At 50.9% G+C, this 17,650-nt stretch overlaps 1 protein-coding gene across 1 annotated transcript in view; it reads left to right on the top strand.

The window, feature by feature from the left end:
- Nucleotides 1–13,955: 13,955 nt before the first annotated feature.
- LOC117868390 (peptide methionine sulfoxide reductase MsrA-like) overlaps nt 13,956–17,650 on the top strand; it is a 41,897-nt gene continuing 38,202 nt past the window's right edge. Inside the window, exon 1 of the mRNA XM_034754293.1 lies at nt 13,956–14,107. Coding sequence (XP_034610184.1) covers nt 14,035–14,107 — 73 coding nt within the window. The 5' untranslated portion in view covers nt 13,956–14,034. The remainder of the gene's footprint in view (nt 14,108–17,650) is intronic.

Below are 17,650 nucleotides of genomic sequence, written 5' to 3'. Positions count from 1 at the left end.
AGGTGGTGGTGGAGGAGGAGGGAGAGGGGCCGGAGAAAAAGTCCCAGGGTTCTGACTGCATAAAAATAAATTGCTCTTTAAAGCTAATCTCGGTGGTACCTGCCAGGCCAGGAGCTCTCCATGGTGCTGGCCTGGCTGGGCCCTTCCTAAAGCAGATGCAGTCACTAGGGAGCCAGCAGTGGTGATGAATGCTGGGCTCCGCACATCAGGGTCCATAACCTCCGTCTTTCTCTGCTGGAGAGGGGCGAGGCTATGGGGCAGTGGGGAGACCAGGGGAAATGAGGGGGTGGGGCAGAGCCATAGGGTGCAGGAAAGACCACAGGGCCGGTTAATGGGCTGGCAGCAAAGGGGGAAGCAGGAGGTTCCTGGAGGTTCCTGATTCTATTGGCATTTTGTTTTGTCTCCTTCAGTCTAATGGGCCCATTTCGCCCCAGGGGGGTCCACGCCCTCCCCCGCCTCCCGTGGAGGTCTCTGCCTGCTCTCTGCAGCGAGGGAAGCTTCCCTTCTAGGCCCTGCTGCTCCCAGGGCTGGATGAAAGACTTTTGGGGTACTCTGCACTATGGAAATGGAGGCCCCCACCTTCCCCGGTCCCAGGGGGGTTGGGAGGCCCAAGGGAGGGGTCGGGTCCTGTCTCCTGGACTGTGACATGGCGGGTTGGATCCTGCCCCGGGGCGGGGGAGAGAGAGAGTACTTGTGCAGCGGTGGCTGCAGTGCCATGGGGCTGGTCCGGCTCCCCTCTATGGTCCATTGGCTCTTTCCACAGCATGCCAAGCAATGCCCCACCCTGCCTCCTTCCTGTCCCTGGCATGGCTTGATGGCTGGCCCCGCCCTGGGCTGTGGGGTGGGGTGTTAATTGGGGCTGGCTGAGGGAAGTTTTGGGTGGGTGGGTTGCTTTTGTATTTTTTTTCCCAATGGCCTCCCTGAGCTGGGGGCCCTGTGCCAGTGCACTGAGTGCACGTTGGTGAGTTTGGGCCTGGACACCCCCCTCCCCTCCCGCCTTCTGGGGGTTGGGGTTATACAGTATCCTGGGGCTGCTGGTAAATGTGCCCCAGGCCACACTGAGTGCACATGGCTGAGTCACTCGGAGCATCACGGAGGTGCCAGAGAGCTGGGTTCATTTTTTTTCTGGGTTGCTTTGTAATTCTGCAGCTGCTTCTGTATGTCCTGGCCCGCGGCCAGGAAGTGCCCAAACACCAAGGCAAAGGCCCATCTGGGGGTACCTCTGTGTGATCTGCCTCGAGGCAGAAAGAACCTGATACCTTGCTAGACAAAATGATCTCACATGATCTACAGCCCAAGTCCTAGACCCAAGAGATTCAGGAGTCTGGAAATGAACCTGAACAAGATTCGTGAGAAGAATGGGCTGGTGGCTAAGGCACTAAACTGGGACCCAGGAGACGCTAGTTCAGTTTCCAGCTCTCCCACAAACGCCGTGTAACACATTGGGTGAGTTGCTCTGTACCTCAATTTCCCCATATGTAAAATGGGGATGATAATCATCCTTCCTTTTTCTGTTTAGACTGTAAGTTTTTGGGGGACTGTCTCTGTGTGTGACATACAGCACCTAGCCTAATGGGCCCCAATCTCAGCTGTGGCCTCTAGGTGTTACTGGATTATTATTAATAATAATCATACCTAACCTAGATGCTCATTCCTCGGTCACAGAGTATCCTTCTGTTATAGATTTTTGGTGCATTCTTTGCACAGCTTTTTCTCTGCATTCACAGATCTGTTCCTTTAAGTTGACCTGCCACTGCCTGAACAAAATATATCTAATGAGATGGCAGAGGAGAGGAATTGATTCTCATCTGCAAAGCCAGATCTTCATGACTCGTTCCCTGCCTCGGCCCCTTTCATGCATGTCTGAAGCAGGATAAAATCCCGCTGACACAAATTCACAACCGGTTTTGCCTTAGAGGTAGCTTACGAGGCAGGGGCATTTTCTTAAGGGGGACCTTGGGTCTTTGTCTCTCCTTCAAATTGCTGAAGAAGAAATCCTGAGAAATGCAGTATTTCCCCTGAGTCCCCAGCCCCTCCATGCCAGTCCCAATGTCGCTGAAAGAATAGAATATAGTGATGCTGGATGTACAGGTATTGGTACATAGAACAATAGCATTTATAGTAATACCAGTGTATAGGCAGAATGGGATGTCTAGGATGCATCCAGAGAATTAGAGGTGTTGGATGAATATGGAAAGATGGATGGGTATTGTTCAGCTGAACAATAGGATGAGCAAGACATTGTGGGGGGATGGTCTTACAATAGGTTTCTTCCTTCTCCTACGTGCAAGATCCTATATCGATAGAAGGCTGGGGTTAGAGCATGCCGGTAGATAAGGCTGCAGCGAATGGATAAGCCTCTCGAAGGGATGTCTAGTGGCAAGGCAGAGCGAACAATGGAGGGGTAGGAGAAGGTGGACGGAATGTATAAGGTTGCAAAGAGGTTGTGTAGGCATCAGACTAGGGCAGGGCAGAAGGAACAAGGGGACATAAAGAGAATGTATAGAAACAGGCTGGCCAGGCAAAATAGGCGGTGACTAGCAGGGATATGGAGAAGGCGCCAATAAATTACTGAACACAAGGAGGTATTACATCCAACGACAATAAGACGCGCATATGGAGAGAACTGTTTCCCTTTGGCTACCAAAACAATTCCTGACAGGTCCGTCTGTACATGCGGCTATAGGTGCGTCTATAGGTATGCCGCTGCCCGCATGAAGAGCTCCATAACCACCAGCTCCCCATTTGCCACTTGAAGCCAGATCAGAGCCCCCCCTGCATCAGCCCCTTCCCAGAAAATCCCACCAGGTCCCCCCACTGTTCCCACCCCGCTTTCCAAATTTTCCATCTAGTCATTGAAACAATAGGGCATTGCAGGACAGTGTATAGCCATTTCCCCCCCCCCCCCAACAACCCCACCCACTCCCCCTCCCCAACGCCCACTGCATCATAATTACCTTAATGTTTGAACTGCAGAGCTCTCCAAGCTGCTGCTTTCTGGCAGAGAGAGAGAGGGGGAGAGCGAGGGAGAGCAGGAGGGAGGGAGGAGGAGGCTGGCTTGTAGACAAATGAAGCCCCAGTGAGAGCGCGAGCTTAGCGGTGAGCTGATGGGTGACATACGGGGGTGTCAGTGTTGCCTTTCGAACCAGAATGAGGCCACCACCGTTGTTAGGTTGTTGGGTCCCGTCCCCCCCCGCACCACCACCACCACTACACACCTGCCTGATGTGTGTGTAAATTTAACCTGTTCGTGACAGGCAGCTGCAGGCAGCATCTTTCATCTCACACCAAGCAAGACCAAGGCTGCAGTATTTGGGGCCCGAAGGGGGGAGAAAAAGCAAAGAGGCCGCTGAAAGCTCTGTTGGCTCACACACTGCACGAGTTTCCCCAGGTCTCAGCTCAAATTCCATGGGATTGTATATTCTCCCTGCATTTGGGGTACATCCCTGTTTAGCAGGGACGACGTTTTTAATGAGCTTGCTCCTGCAAGAAATGGTGATGTTATTATATTATATTTTATATTATCATCACCTACATGCCACAGCCGAGATCTGTGCCCTATTGTGCTAGGCGCTGTACGAACACAGCGTGAGACAGTCCTTGCCCTGAAGAACTTGCAGCCAAAGGGCGGGAGGGGAAATAGCTGCAGAGAGGTGCAGTGACTCACCCAAGGCCACACCAGCCGTCACGGGCACAGCTGGGACTAGACCATGTGTCTCCTGATGCTCAGGGCTGTGTTCTGGATCATGTCAACCCTCAAAAGGTTGGGGGTTTGGGAGCGAGATCTCTGTCTGATCTAATAGGGAACAATACCGCGCCAGCAGGGAGGTGGACTGGATCATCTAGGACCTGACCTATAGGCCACTGAAGTGGCTCGACATCTTTCCATTGATTCCAGTGGTTCTTGGCTTGGGCAGCTGTGAGATTTTGTTTGTTTGTTTGTCTAGATCCAGTGGGCTGGTATAAATCAGAGACCCAGCAGGTCCTCCTAACTCCATCCCACCAGGCAGGCCCCTGTGCTTGGAAATTACCCACGAGCCCCTACTCCTTGTGACAATGCTGGACGCTATAAGATGGGTGTCCCAGAATGCACTGCAGTGGCCCCTGAGAACTGGATGTGCCCAGATGGCTCCATCCATTGTCTCCAGCTAAACCAACACCAAGGACCCGCCGCGCTGTCACTGTCCCTGCAACAGCGTCCTTGCTTCGGCACTGAGCCGGAGCCCACTGAAATCAGCCAGTCTTTCCATGGACCTTAATGGGATCAGCCCCTTAGCGCAGCTGCAATCTCAGAGGCTCGACCCTGATCTAGGGCCCCACGGCTCTGAGCAGAGGAGGGAGCCTGTTCTGTAGCCACTTCCATGGCTCCCCCTGGCCAGAGACTTGCAGAGGGGCTCTTATCACAAGGTTCAGTGGTTTGCTGCCCTGGAGTTGGGAGGCCCGTGTGAATTGTTGAGAACGCTCCTGCAGCTGGAGACGTGACCACTGCAGCTAGCTAGGCCAGGAATACAGGCTCACGCCCCTCTCCCGAACGCTTCTGCTTCTGGCCTCCGCGGGAAGCAAATGAGCCAGCAGAAAAATGTGATATTTCTGGGCTTTGAAGGATGCCGAGCAGGGTTTGGTTCAGGTTTTCCAGGGAAGTTCCTGGTCTGTTCTCAGCTTTAGCGAAAGCGGGAGCTGAATCAAACTCCTCTCCTGTTTAGGGGTATCTGCAACCTGATCCCAGCTTGGGCACTGCCCTCTCAAGAACGGCCGAAGGAAAGCCCTAGATCACAAAATCCTGCCTCTGGGGAAAACGTAGAACCAGATCGAAATGCATCCCACCCCAATCTGGATTTGCTCCTTCTCCTCACCCCCGCCCCTCCAGAGACACTGGGAGTGGCCGGGTCTCAGGAGAAGGCAGAAGGGGGATGGAAAGGAAGAAAGAAAAGAGGAGAGTGAAAAGGAAAGAAGGGAGAGGGAACGGAAGAGAGTAACAGGCGCAAGATGGCAGCTTGATAAAGGCCCTAAATTTTCGGGCAGCGCCCACCCCTGGAATATATACGCTCCTCTGAGCCCAACACGCATTTGCTCCTTCTGTGTTACTTTCTGAGCACGTTGTTTGTGAATAAATTGCTTGCACTGGGATTTTAATTCATTCTCAGCTGCAATAATCACTTGAATTTAAGATTCTCCCCCCCCCCACCTAACACACACTTTTACCCTGCAATTTAATCCACAATGCAATTCCCTATTGATGGCTCCTTTAATGACACAGTTTCTCCCGCTACGCAGCTTTCCCCCAGCCTTTCCTCCCCCGCCGAGCGGCCTTTATGCTTTTCATGTCATTTCAATATTATTGGAGAATCTAATGAACTTGGAGCTGTCTGGCTTGGTTTCCATTGTGTGGGGCGCTCCTCTGTTTCCTTCATCCCCTTCCCCCTCCACCGCTTTGTCTTTCCTTCCTTTTATTTTAAATTGATTTATAGGTACCTCCCCCCCCGCCCCCATTTTATTTATCTGCTTCTTTTCCTCATTTCTTCCTTTGTCCTTGGTTATAACAACGTTGGGGGAGGGGGGAAAGTGAGGGAAGGAGGAAGCATTGGCAAAGGAAGATGGGAATCTCAGAATGTCCTGAAATCAATCCTGCACCCAAAGTTTCTGCAACGGGGGTTGAGTCGGGTTCTGCTCTCCGCCCTGCTGGTGGCAATCCAGAGTAAACTCAATGCAGACGCTCTGGATTTACACCCGGATCAGCCTCCTCTGCTCTGCAACCACGTGTTTATTAAGGAAGGACTAGATGACTCTGGACTCGCTGCGCCGATTCCCACGATAGTGCGTCGCGACGGCTTGTGCTGCTGCTTTTTGGTGCCCTGGGTTTTGAGGCCCAGCCGTAGCAGCGGATAAAGCCCAGACGCTGGTGTAATCGCCTAGCCCTTTCAGCTGTCCTGCTTCTCCTCCTCTTCTCCCCTGGGCATTGCAACCAAACCCTGCAGCCAGCAAATATATTTTTAATGCCCTCTGCATCCTCTTACACCCGGGCTGACGCTCCACTAATGGCAGGCTGCTCCCTTTTGGGGGCTGAGCCAAAACCCACCGGAGTCAGTGAAAACGCAGTGGCTTTGGATTAGGCCCTAAGTCGAAATCCGGCCCATTGGGTGTGCGGAGGGGAGAGCGTCCATCTTTGTAGCTGGGTTGGTGTGTGTGGCATTGCGTGCGTGTATGTCTGGGGGGGAGGGAATGTCTGGTGCTGGCTGTGTGGCGCTGTAGGGTTTGTGTGTATTTCTCTGACCGTGTCAGAGGGTTTGCATGTGTCTGCGTCTGACTGGCAGCATGCACAACACGAGAGGGGCTCTGTCTCCGGGGGGGTGCGGCTGTGTGTGTTAATAGCGAGCGTCCCAATTTCATTCCCTCGCCAGCCCCCAGCTCTCCATGGGGCTGGCTGGGGTGTGGTGAGTGGAGCCCCCCAGCTCTCCGTGGGGCTGGCTGGGGTGTGGTGAGTGGAGATCCCAGCTTTCTGTGGGGCCGGCTGGGTCATGGTGGGGACTGGCTGGAGCTTAGAGCCCCCAGCTCTCTGTGTGGTTGGCTGGGGTGTGGTGAGTGGAGCGCCCAGCTCTCCGTGGGGCGGGCTGGGGTGTGGTGAGTGGAGATCCCAGCTCTCTGTGGGGCCAGCTGGGTCATGGTGGGGACTGGCTGGAGCTTAGAGCCCCCAGCTCTCCGTGGGGCTGGCAGGGGTGTGGTGAGTGGAGCTCCCCAGCTCTCCATGGGGCTGGCTGGGGTGTGGTGAGTGGAGCTCCCCAGCTCTCCATGGGGGCTGGCTGGGTCTTAGAGCACCCAGCTCTCCATGGGGCTGGCTGGGGTGTGGTGAGTGGAGCCCCTCCAGCTCTCCGTGGGGCTGGCTGGGGTATGGTGAGTGGAGCCCCCCAGCTCTCCGTGGGGCCGGCTGGGTCATGGTGGGGGCTGGCTGGGGCTTAGAGCCCCCAGCTCTCCGTGGGGCCGGCTGGAGCGTGGTGGGGGGCATGCCCAGAGTCCAGAGAGATGACTGGAGGGGAGCTCTGATGCCAGTTCTCCCCATTCTATAGTTTGCCACTGAATCTCTCAGCAGGAATGTTGGGACGTGGCCCATAGGTCAGCCCTGCAGCACCACATGGGTAGCTCGTGGCGACCTAAGCGATTGCTCCCACTTACCCCAGGGCTGTGTTTGGCCCGCTCTCCTCGTGCACCAGCTGGGACTTGTCTTTTCAAGGCTTTGGGCTCCTTCTCCAAGATTTCATTTAATTTCTAAAAAAAAAAAAAAGAATGAAATGGAAACAAAGGAGTTGCAAGTGCAATTAATGGAGCACCTGGGGAAGAAAGAGAGGAGCTGTGCCGGGGTCTCTCCCTCCATCAGCAGAGTGTTCTCAAGCACTCACAAAGAGCCCTTATTAATCACCTTTCGACATCAAGTAGGAAATTATAGGACACGGTTACACGCCTTCATTCAGGTGACAACCCAGCCTGGGCCACCAAGCACAGTCATGGGGAAATTCAACAAAGAGGAGAGGAAAAAAAGAGGGCAGGTTTATACAACAGCCTGGGTCCAACGGCTGTTGTCTGAGCAACACTATGCCCTGGAGTTGAAACACGGGAGGGGAAAGTGAGGCAGGGATGGCATGAGCATGGTCAAGGGCACTGCTGGGAGGAAGTTCCCCACCGTAGGGCACTGCTTTGGCAAAGCTCACATTGCTTAGGTCAGTCGCTGGCATGGCACCGCTGGAGGAAGTTTGCCACACCAGGGCACCGCTGGGAGGAAGCTCCCGCTGCTGGAGCGCTAGCTGGCATTGGCAGGTTATGGGTGTGGGGGGAGCTGGCGTTAGATTAAAATTCTTCTTGGTACCAGTGATGGCTAGGAGAAAATAAGCCCTGCGTGGTGGGAGGGCACAGGGGGGAGAGCTCTGTAGGGCTTGAATGGTAAGATAAGGAATCCAAGAGCAGAGACTGACTGGGGGGGCGGGGGGGGTTGAGGACTTCGGAGAGGACAGGGCAGGAGGCCAAGAGGGAAGGACAAGGATTAGAGGCTGAGAGGGAGTTTGAACCAGACTGGGAATTAATGGGTTACGAAACCCGGAGAAGGAAACAAAGCTGCTGACACTAAAGTCCAAGGGTAACCTCTGTCTGGCTGAGCTGCCGAGTAAGCGCATTGGGGAGCTCAGCCCTGCCCCTTCAGGTCACGGCCTTGCTGATGATTGAAAAGTGCCCGGGGATGGTTATTGAGTCTCCAGGGCTCGATGTTCTCCCTTGTTTTTGCTCGCTGGAGCAGTGCAGTGGAACAGCTGCTGGTGCCCTCCTGATAGCGATCACTGGTGGGAGGCCTAGGTGGGAATCCAACCTTCCCCCTATGGGATAAAGCTCTAAATCCTCCCTAGGATACCCCTGCCTCCCCCTCCTGACTGGTCACGGGTCGGTGAGATGCTGCTTCTTTCCCACAATGGGTCCTGGACGGAGCATTTCCAAGCTCAGCCCCTGGGGGGCAGTCAGTCCTTGGCACGAGGTGCTGAAACGGCCACCAAGGGATCACACAAGGTGCTGAGATCCCATAGGCATGAAAGCGGCACTTCAGGCCAGGCCTGGTTCTCAGGGCTAAGCAGGCCCCACTGGGAATGAAGGGGGCGCAGCATCCTATAGGATCAAGCCCTTAGAACCGTGGTCACTTTGTGGTTTGGACATCTGGCTAGCAGAAACTCAACGGAGACCCACCCAACTTGTTTCACATGAGTCTCCAACCGGGCATCAGATGGGTGTGATTTTTGCTCACTACTTTTCTGGGCTAGATTGGTGCAGTTGAGCCAGCCAGACCCCCTGGGAAGGAGTTACCAATACTGAGAGGGTATTATTTTTTAGGGAAAAATGACACATCTAAATTATTTGATGGAGGGGGGGAATTTGAGCTGCAAAATTTACATTAAAAAACCTCAGTGGCACCAATGTATTTTAATTTTATTTTGTTTTATTTATCTGCTTTTAAAGAATCAAGGATATAATCCTGGTAGGGTTGCATTAGAGCAAACAGATGCTTTCAGTCTTAATGGCTTTTACATAGATTAAAAGAACAGCAGAAGAAGAAAGAACAAATGTAAAGTCTCCATGAATGAGAGAGCAAAGTGTGGGCTTCCCTTCTGTAACTGCTCTGAAATGAATGCAACACTGCTGCCGGATTCTACAGCCAGCAGAGAGAGTTCTTAATGGTTTAAAGGTGCAGGACACAGAAACATAATCCTAATATCATGGTGTCAAGTATCAGGGGATAGCCATGTTAGTCTGTATCCACAAAAACAATAAGGAGTCTGGTGGCAGTTGTGGAAGCAGAAAAAGAACTGTCATGCATTGCATCCCCTTCCTGTCAGTTCTTTCTCTGCTTCCACACACCTTAAAGACTAAGGGATTTATTTGGGCATAAGCTTTCGTGGGTAAAAAACCTCGCATCTGAAGAAATGAGGTTTTTTACCCACGAAAGCTATGCCCAAATAAATCCCTTAGTCTTTAAGGTGCCACCGGACTCCTTGTTGTTTTTATAATCCTAACAGTTACCTGGCTAAACACAGCATCATTAGAGTAAATTATTTTGGGATAATCCTGAAATTATGCCAGGATCCACCAATTGTTGGTTCTTCGTAGCTCCAGAAGTCCCTGGTACCTCGCCTGTTAAAATAGAGCAGTTTCTTTTCCACCAAAACACCAATGAATCTCTGTTTATTTTGACTAGGCCTCATCTGGTATTTGATACATGGGCTAGGAATTAAATTAAGGCCACAGTTAGTCTGACGTGCCAGAGGCTGATTTTAAAGAGAAGCTGATGCCTAGTGAGGGGAAATCCTTAATTATAAGTGCCTTCCATGCAGAGGACCCAAAGTACTTCACAAACATGAATTAAACTCACACTACCCTGGGAGGTAGGTAGGTGATCTCTAATCCCTTGCAAAGAATCTAGATTAGTTCGAATCTACCCATAGATCACTGGACGTGGGTATATTGTCCCCATGGGAGAAGCTGAGGCCCAGAGAGAAGTGACTTGCTCAATGCCAAAGAGCATGACAGAGGAGGGGGACAGAACACAGGAGTCCTGGTTCCTTGCTCTAACCATTAGGTAACACCGCTTCTCTGTTCAGTTGCTAGAGCAGGTTTCATTAGTTAGACCAGCTCGCTAGTACACTGCTTTCGAAAGGGCTAAGCAGCATGTCTGTCTTCTGCACCTTCCCTTCCCGGTATTTTCCCAGCAGGGATATGTGCATGTCAAGCCAGCTCTTTGTTTCTTAAGAGTCAATCTGCAGCCCCTTCTGTTGCTTCTTCCTCCACCTCGCATCATAATCCTCTGCTGGTGACATCACTGTTGGTTGCCATGGAGATGATTATGTCACCAACACAGGATTATAATTACTTCAGTAAGCAGCCGGAGCAGCCAGGCTCATTTAAAATTGGACATCTGAGCTGTAAGCCCTTCTCCTGGGTTCGGACCAGTGTGTGGATTGATACCATTCTCAGAGCACGCATCCAAACAACAGGAAGCAGATTTATGTCATGTCTTCCTATACAATCTAACATTATTACATCCAAGAGAGTGCTGAATTGCGTGCAGAATACACCTTTACCCCGATATAACGCTGTCCTCGGGAGCCAAAAAATCTTACCGTGTTATAGGTGAAACCGCGTTGTATCGAACTTGCTTTGATCCACCGGAGCGCGCAGCCCCACCCCCCGGAGCGCTGCTTTACCGCATTCTATCCGAATTCGTGTTATATCGGGGTAGAGATGTATATAAGTAAATACCCTGATATGGTGCTATAGCATACAGATGTCAGGAAGAGGCACAGATTTATGATCAAGAGGCAAAAACGATGGCTGGGTTCCCATCACGGCTTTGGCACTGACTCGCTGTGTGAGCTTGGGCAGATCACCTTCTTTCTCTATGCCTCAGTTGCACCATCTGTGAAATGGGAACAGTGATCCTGCCCGTCTGCACGGTGAGAAATAATTCAGTGCTGCTCATTACCCTCCCATGAACACATGACGCTCTGTGTAGGTTAAGGTGACCAGACAGCAAGTGGGAAAAATCGGGACAGCGGGTGGGGGGTAATAGGAGCCTATAGAAGAAAAAGACCCCAAAATCGGGACTGTCCCTATAAAATCGGGACATCTGGTCATGCTAGTGTAGGTGCTATTGTAACTCTCTGGTGAGTGTGTGTTACGAGACCCCCTCTGGGCTGATCCACAGAGGAGATGAGGTTTTTTTCAGTCTCCAGCTACACAGTTTTGGCTCTTTAGTTCATGCTGTAGTAGCTCACGTTTTTAGCTTTGGAGGTCCCCAGTGAGTTGGCCAACAGGGCAGCCAACATCACACTATCATTCTTAGATGCTACTAATAATCCTCCAGCAATGTGCATGACATTGAAGAATACCTCTGTGAGGCATGGCTAGAAAGGGTTAAACAGCCTGCAAAATAAATAACCCTCAAAAGATATGTAGGGAGAGCATGTTTGTGTTTTTGTGTATTTCCATGTGTATGAGTAGGTGACAATGTAATCAACAGTCCCTGAGGTCTGTCTAATTCAGAGGTCAAAAGAACATCCTAGCATTTTAATTAATTGTAAATGTGGGGTATCTCGGTATTCATCTCTCTTTGAAATGTATAGCAAATAATCTGAATGGTGGAGGAACAAGCAAATTGCCTTATGTTAATTCTATAGCTAAGTACTGGTGACGGACCTCCTTCAAAGTCATCCTAATTACCTTTTGAACTCCAACTTGTCAAAAGACACGAATTGTATAAAAGTTCCTTGGGTCCTGATTCTGTCATCTCAGATCCACTTAGGCTTCGTCAGGGGAAGTTTGAGTCGCAAGACTGAGGTACCAGTTACGCTGGTACGCCCTGAATATGAGATTTGGACATCGGACTATGAACTATTTCTGAAAGAACTCTTTGCAACCACAAAGCTCGCCATCTCTGCTATGAATCTGATCTTCAATGAATTAAACTCATGTCTGTATGTATATTGATTTTTTTTAACCATACTCCCTCTCTCTTGTTTTTGAATAAATTGTAGTGTAGTTACTAATGTTACTAAAGTTACTAAGAATTGGCTGTAGTGTGTATTTAGTTAAGATCTAGAATATCCAATAACCTGCGAGGTAATGTGTCTGATCCTTTGGGATTGACAGAACCTTTTCTTTTATATAATGAAATAAAATTTTCAGAAATCATCATATTTGACTTAGGCACCTGGATGGAGGAGGTGTGAGGCTGGATCACTTTAAGGGAACCGTGTTGTTTGGATTTCTGAGTAGCCAGTAAGGTAATAAAGAAGCTGGTTTATGCTGGCTTGGTAAATCTAAGTATTGGAACATCCACCGGCTTTTTGGGGATTGTCTGTCCCATTCTTTGCAGTTCACCCTAATTGAGTGACCATAGCTGGCTCCCCACTAGGACCCTGGTCACAAGCTCAATGAAAAACAGGAGAATATATTTGAATCTAAGGCTTTTCAAACTGAGATGTTCCTAAGTGACCAGTGATTGGAGGGTGGCGGGGGGTGAGGAGAACTCTTGAAAGGGATTGTCAAACAGCATTGGGCAACCACCTCTGAAAATCAGGTATCTCAAGTTAGCCATCCAAACCATGAGGCTGCAAATATTACTAAAAGAAGAACAGGAGTACTTGTGGCACCTTAGAGACTAACAAATTTATTAGAGCATGCTCCTGTTCTTCTTTTTGCGGATACAGACTAACACGGCTGCTACTCCGAAACCTGTCAAATATTACTAGGCATTTTTGAAAATCTCATCTGAGCCCATAAACTTATGGGCCTGGAAATTCCTCATTCTTCTGGAGGAGGGAAGGGGGATGACCAAAGCTGATCAGGTTTTTAAATCTGAAAATGGCGATGCCTCGAAACCAAAACGGTTTGCGGAAAAGAGTGGGGTTTGGCAAAGGGGTTTTTTTTCTTGACATTTTGGGGGGAAATAAAAAAAACGTTTTGAAATTGCCAAAAGGTTTTGTTTCTAAATGAAAAAAATCCCATTTGTCCAGCTTGAAGCGACTTTTCAGTTCAAAACCGAAGCGAATTACAGTAAAAATAAAAAAAATTGGTCAAAATTGAAACATTTCAAAAGGATCAAACCAAAACAGTTTGATTAACCCAAACCAATTTATTTCTTCAGATTTTCCGTTGGTGAAGATTTCCTGAGATTTTTACTCTTTGTCTCAATTCAGGAGCATTTTTCTGTATCGGGGGTAGGCAACCTATGGCACATGTGCTGAAGGCGGCACGTGAGCTGATTTTCAGTGGCATTCACACTGCCTGGGTCCTGGCCACTAGTCCGGGTGGGGGAGCTCTGCATTTTATTCTAATTTTAAATGAAGCTTCTTAAACATTTTAAAAACCTTATTTACTTTACATACAGCAATAGTTTAGTTATATGTTATAGACTTGTAGAAAGAGACCTTCTAAAAACGTTAAAATGTATGACTGGCACGCGGAACCTTAAATTAGAGTGAATAAATGAAGACTCGGCACACCACCTCTGAGGGGTTGCCAACCCCTGTTCTATACCATGAAAGTCTCCGCTTCCCACCCAGCTCTAGGGACGATTCAACAAATTGTCCCACGTCAGGGTGATAGCCAGCTCCCCTAGACTCTGATCCTGCCATCAGATCCATGCCCAGTCCCAAGGATCCACTCACATGGGTCCAGGGCCAGGATCGGGGCCGCATGGCCCCCCTGGGATCTTTGTATGGACTTCATGAGCTTCCCCCCCCTTCCAACCTCTGCAAATCTTAAGCAGCAGAGATAGTGGTTTGCATATCATCTCCCACAGTCACACTTTAAGTGCATCAGCAGGATTCATTGTGAAAATACACGCGTCTTCCTCAGAGTTTTCCTTGGGGCGGGGAGCCAGTCCCCACTAACCCCGCCCCCTGTACTAGCTCCTCCCCTCTGGCCACGCCCACGGCGTTAGGAAGTTGCTGGCTAGTTAGTTGCACGCGGAGGCTAGACAAGGGGCAGCCCCATTACCTGCGTGCAGCTATGCCGGGCAAAACCGTGCTCCCCAGCCGGGGGGAGGCGCTGCCAGGCAGACCGCAGAGACACCCTGTGGCAGGTACTTTCCACGTGGGCTGCTGGGGGAGGGGTGTCAGTATTGGGGGGCCAGGTGCCTATGGGAGGAGGAAAGGAGGTGGGGATGGGAAAGGAAATTCTCCCCCTCCTCCTGTCTTGCAAGGCTGGCTCCTTCCGGGGGTGCTAAGGAGGTGCAGGCTGTGCCCCGGGGGCCCAGGGGCGGGTGTGGGCTCAGAGAGAGAGGCTGGGAGCTGGCAGGGGGGTGTAAAGTTCAGGGCACGGCTGGTGGGAGTGGCTGTGTGGTAAGGGACTTTGTCTCAAGTTCACGCTCTGTGCCTGGGAAGTGAATCTTGGGGAGCAGGGGGCTTCCTTCCATGCCCCCCCTCCCTCCAGATTGATTCACTCAGCCCAATCCTGCATGGAAGGAGGTGGGGGTGCTTGTGATGTTGTTTTAAAGATACACTACCCTTCCCCAACAACCCCCGCCACACACACACACACTCCCCCTCCCATTGATTGCAGGGTTGTGGGGCTTGCTTGCACACATTTATACTTACAGGCAGCTCCAAGACTTCCCTTTGTCTTTGAGGAGCAGGCCCCGGGAGGGGAGGTATAATTATGTGCCACTTGTTTCATCTTTGGAAGCAAATGGGTGCACTGAGTTGCGAGGCCTCAGCTGATGGGCCAGGTAATGTTTGCTGGGGGGTGGGGGAGACATCGCTGCTCTCCTGCTAAGAGGTGGGGTTTCAGAGCCCCCTCTGCTTCCAAAGATCTGGGCCAGCCAGTGTCTTGGCACTGTGTCTCATGGTCTCTGGTCTGGTTTAAAGGTGACTTGAAAATAACTAGGGCCCAGTTGTACTGGACCCCTGAACTCAGGCAGAGCCCACTGGCTTCACAGGCTCCGCCCACACAGACCTGATTCCAGGCCTAGCCTTGCGCTACGTCTCTTTACTGTTTAGGGGGAGCCCTAAACCGTGAAAACCAATGCAAACCTACGGGCGGCTCAGCGCCCGGCTCAACTGACTGGGGCTACACTGCAGTTTTAGCTCTGATTCACGGCCATGTTTGGGGGTTGGTTTGTTTTTTTGCTGTGTAGACGCACTCTAGGTGTCTAGGGTGACCAGATGTCCTGATTTTATAGGGACAGTCCTGATTTTTGGGTCTTTTTCTTATATAGGCTCCTATTACCCCCCCATGCCATCCCAATTTTTCACACTTGCTGTGTAGACCCCCTCTAGGTGTTCCTCCCTTTTCTATGATGATGGTTTATAATGCAGGGGTAGCCCAACTGTGGCTTTTACAGTTAAAGTGCGGCTCTTGGGACCACCCCCCATTCTCCACTGGGGACCTTTGCCTTGCAGCCGGGTGGTGGGGTGGGGGCTTCTGCCCAGCAGAGAGGGGGGAGCCTCAGGGTTCAGTCCCACAGGACATGCCTGCCGGAGCCCCTGAACTTCTGAAGGTTTCTGGTGGGTCAGTAAGTGTGGCCGCCCCTGCTAAAATGCCAAGGAGCACTGGGTCTGGATGAGGACGCCCTGTGCTAAGCTGTTAGCCAATACATATAGTTAGGCGTAGTATACCCCATGTTAATGGGTATTATGTGCACAGTGTTAATAGGAGATGCACATAGGTAAGTGTTGGGAAGTTGTGTTGACTGAATGTCGTGTGCTCATCCCACAATTCTGTTCACCCACATCAGGCATCCCACAACACTTTGCAACGCTGAAGTCAGCTTTGGCATTAGAAAATAGGAAAGGTGTCAAAAGAGAAGATGCATGAATTGTGTGTCCTTGCCCAGGCTGGGAAGTGCCTCTGCACCCCGCTGCTTTGGAATGTGGTAAACGAGAGAGAAGGAATTGGTAGGAACGGGTGAGCTGGAGCTCAGGTGAAGTATAAAGTGCTTTTAGCTTGTAAGCAACCCTATGATAAAGAAAAGTAATTTTGAGGGTGGATCTTCAAAGCAAACCTACTGGGTGAGGTGAACATGCTGCAAATTGCTTCCCGGAGGGCATGTGTCTCCTTTTTGTATCGTACTGTTTTGTCTTTAGGCAGGAAATTGGCTAAGCTGGGTTATTTGGTCTCGTGAACATTTTTATTATTGAACCGCGAGTGCAGTCAATTAATCGGCTACATCAGCAGCGTTGTATAAACAGAAGAAAAAGACGATCCCTGCCCCCAAGGAGCCTGCAATCCCGCGCGTAACCCCGCAGGGGGCGTCTCTGCTGCAGGAGTGTTGTACGTTAATCGTCAATGTTCCTGTTGTGACCTAACGCTGGATCAGCTGTGTGCCAGCTCAGACAGTCCACGCCCCCCCACCCCCTGCCCCGCTCTTCTCCTGATGGACAAAGGCGGCCTCCAAAAGAGAGTTTTGTTCTGTAATTTTTTTTTTAACACTAAAAATTCAGGTCTTATCTACTCCTGGAAGACTCTATGGATGACTGGAGATCTTGTGTGTCATGCACGAGCGGGGATGTGAGCCTTTTCTTTAGATTCTTGTGAAAATATTTTGTTTAACTCCAACGCCTTAGAAAAAGGGTTAGAAATTCATCATCCCTATCTTTTCAGAGAGAGCTCACCGATTCTAGCTCTACGCCATCAAATGAGTCCTCCAAGAAGACCAGATTTGCCATTCCTGATATTTCTAGGGTAGAAAGCAAGCAGGAAAGGAAAAAAACAAACAAACAAAAAAAAACCCTGTTGTTTTTTAATAGAACAATCTGGACTGCTTCCAACATAAAGAAGCAAAACAGGGGCACAAGGCCATGTAACTTTCTTTGCAGGGCCCCTTTAAGAAATGCCCCATAGGGCTGGGTTTTCTGAGCTGCTGGCCCATAAGATTGCCTTGCAAAGAATTAGGGGGGGAAAGGGTTCCCAGTTACCTTCCAGTGGTGGATTAGCCACTGGGCCAACAGGGCCTGTGTCCAGGGACCCTGGCCAATTGGGGGGCTCCTGGAAAAATGGGTGGACCTGCACCCCGACCTTCTCGGTGCTCCTGACGGGGAGCGGGGTCAGGGTGTGGGGGCTTGCTGCCCACCTGGTGCTCCTGCCAAGGACTGGGGCACACCAGGCAGGGCAGGGGTTGGGGGAGACTGCAGGTGGAAGGAGTGGGCAGGGGCCCTCACTTGTTCTGGCCCAGGGCCTCCCAACCCCTAATCCTCCTCCGACTCCTTCATTCACCCCGGTTTCTCATGATCCAGCTACTAGCCATTTTTCTCCTGAAGCACACTGGGAACTCAAACAGGTCCTAGGGCTGAAAGGATCAAGCAGCGAGGCTCTGATTTAGCAGCCGGGGCAGGGAGAGGCGTAAAGATTCGAAACATGCCCGACTTACGTAGAACGAGGCGGTTACATTTGGCGTGGACTCGCTAGAAGCATCTCACTGACGCCTCCCCCCAGAAGCCTTGGGGCAGCCCTGTGATCCTGGCAGATCCGAAGCGGCAGGATCGATTTGGCATATGCCAGAGGTCCCAGCTGAGGTGGGCCCTGTTGCCCTAGGTTCTGTACATACAGATTGAGAGAGCGTCTCTGCCCCCAGAGAGACTGCAGTTGAAATAGACGAGGCAGACGAAGGGTGGGAGGAAGGATGGGG

Source organism: Trachemys scripta, chromosome 20, assembly GCF_013100865.1.
Source record: "Trachemys scripta elegans isolate TJP31775 chromosome 20, CAS_Tse_1.0, whole genome shotgun sequence".
Lineage (NCBI taxonomy): Eukaryota > Metazoa > Chordata > Testudines > Emydidae > Trachemys > Trachemys scripta.
This window is presented reverse-complemented; position numbering and strand designations above follow the sequence as displayed.